The 1679-nt window shown below is 52.5% G+C and overlaps 1 protein-coding gene across 1 annotated transcript in view; it reads left to right on the top strand.

The window, feature by feature from the left end:
- Nucleotides 1–482: 482 nt before the first annotated feature.
- Nucleotides 483–1679, top strand: part of LOC106819412 (inactive pancreatic lipase-related protein 1-like) — a gene marked incomplete at its 5' end in the record, with an annotated part of 13175 nt that continues 11978 nt past the window's right edge. Inside the window, one exon of the mRNA XM_014824053.1 lies at nt 483–687. Coding sequence (XP_014679539.1) covers nt 483–687 — 205 coding nt within the window. The remainder of the gene's footprint in view (nt 688–1679) is intronic.

Genomic DNA, 1679 nt, shown 5'->3' with positions numbered 1-1679 from the left:
TGTGTGTGTGTGTGTGTGTGTGTGTGTGTGTGTGCGTGTGTGTGTGTGTGTGTGTGTGTGCGTGTATATATGTATGTGTGCGTGTATGCGTAGTATGTGTGTGTATGCGTATGTGTGTGTGTGTGTGTGTGTGTGTGTGTGCGTGTATATATGTATGTGTGCGTGTATGCGTAGTATGTGTGTGTATGCGTATGTGTGTGTGTGTGTGTGTGTGTGTGTGTGCGTGTATATATGTATGTGTGTGTGTATGCGTAGTATGTGTGTGTATGCGTATGTGTGTGTGTGTGTATGTGTGTGTGTATATGTGTGTATGTGTGTGTGCGTGTATGTGTGTGTATGTGCGCGCGCGTGTGTGTGCGCGCGTGTGTATGTGTGTGTGCGTGTATGTGTGTGTATGTGCGCGCGCGCGTGTGTGTGCGCGTGTATATGTGTGTGTGTGGCACTGCCTCGTTGCTAACCCGTCCCCCTCCACCTCTGCATAGTTCCACCTCGTCGGACACAGCTTGGGAGGGCAGGTCGCTGGTGCGGCTGGCTCAGCTCTGCCTGGCCTGCCCCGAATCACCGGACTCGACCCAGCCGCACCCTGGTTCGAGGATGAGGATCCAGCAGTGCGACTCGACCCCACTGACGCCGGCCTCGTCGACATCCTTCACACCAACGGCGGCCCCTGGTGGCTGGGCTACGTAGGTAGGTGGCGGCACCTGGTGGCTGGGATACGTCAATGAACTATAACAATATTGTTATAGTTCAGTGGGCTACTTAGGTAGGTGGCGGCACCTGGTGGCTGGGATACGTAGGTAGGTGGCGGCACCTGGTGGCTGGGCTACGTAGGTAGGTGTCGGCACCTGGTGGCTGGGCTACGTAGGTAGGTGGCGGCACCTGGTGGCTGGGCTACGTAGGTAGGTGGCGGCACCTGGTGGCTGGGCTACGTAGGTAGGTGGCGGCACCTGGTGGCTGGGTCAAGGTTGTAGGTGGTGACACTTGCTGGCTGGGCTACACAAACTGCATGCAGCGCCCCTTCATACAACTCAGTATACCACTGCCACAAGGCTGGTACTATTTTTCAAGTGGGTGGAGCTCCGGGGAAATCCAGAAAATGGCAATCCAACGGCCGTGAAGTCGCCGCCGATTTGATTTGCATGTTTGTTGGTGGACAAATTTAGATGTTTTAAGCTAAATACGCAAAAATGTATCAAAGACAATGTTCGAGAATTAGGTTAGTAAACAGCGTAATGTTTTGAAAGTAGTAAATGGGCTCACAATACGCGCACTATTTCGTATCACTATTTTATCAAATTTCTCATAAAATAATGGTCGGATTTTTAATATCTTTGCAACTTTTATTAGTACAAATCTGATTACATAGAATACGAGTAACCTGGCCGCTGTAAAACTTGTGGTAAAAAAGCGTTAGAAATTGTAACGGAAAATCTACTTGTGGTAGTGGTGAATTGAGCCAGAGCGAGAGCGCCATCTGTCGTGGAGTTTGTGGGCTACGTAGGTAGGTGGCGGCACCTGGTGGCTGGGCTACGTAGGTAGGTGGCAGCACCTGGTGGCTGGGCTACGTTGGTAGGTGGCGGCACCTGGTGGCTGGGTCAAGGTTGGTAGGTGGCAGCACCTGGTGGCTGGGCTACGTTGGTAGGTGGCGGCACCTGGTGGCTGGGTCAAGGTTGGTAGGT

This window comes from Priapulus caudatus, unplaced genomic scaffold (assembly GCF_000485595.1).
Source record: "Priapulus caudatus unplaced genomic scaffold, Priapulus_caudatus-5.0.1 Scaffold3376, whole genome shotgun sequence".
Taxonomy (NCBI): Eukaryota; Metazoa; Priapulida; class Priapulimorpha; order Priapulimorphida; family Priapulidae; genus Priapulus; species Priapulus caudatus.
This window is presented reverse-complemented; position numbering and strand designations above follow the sequence as displayed.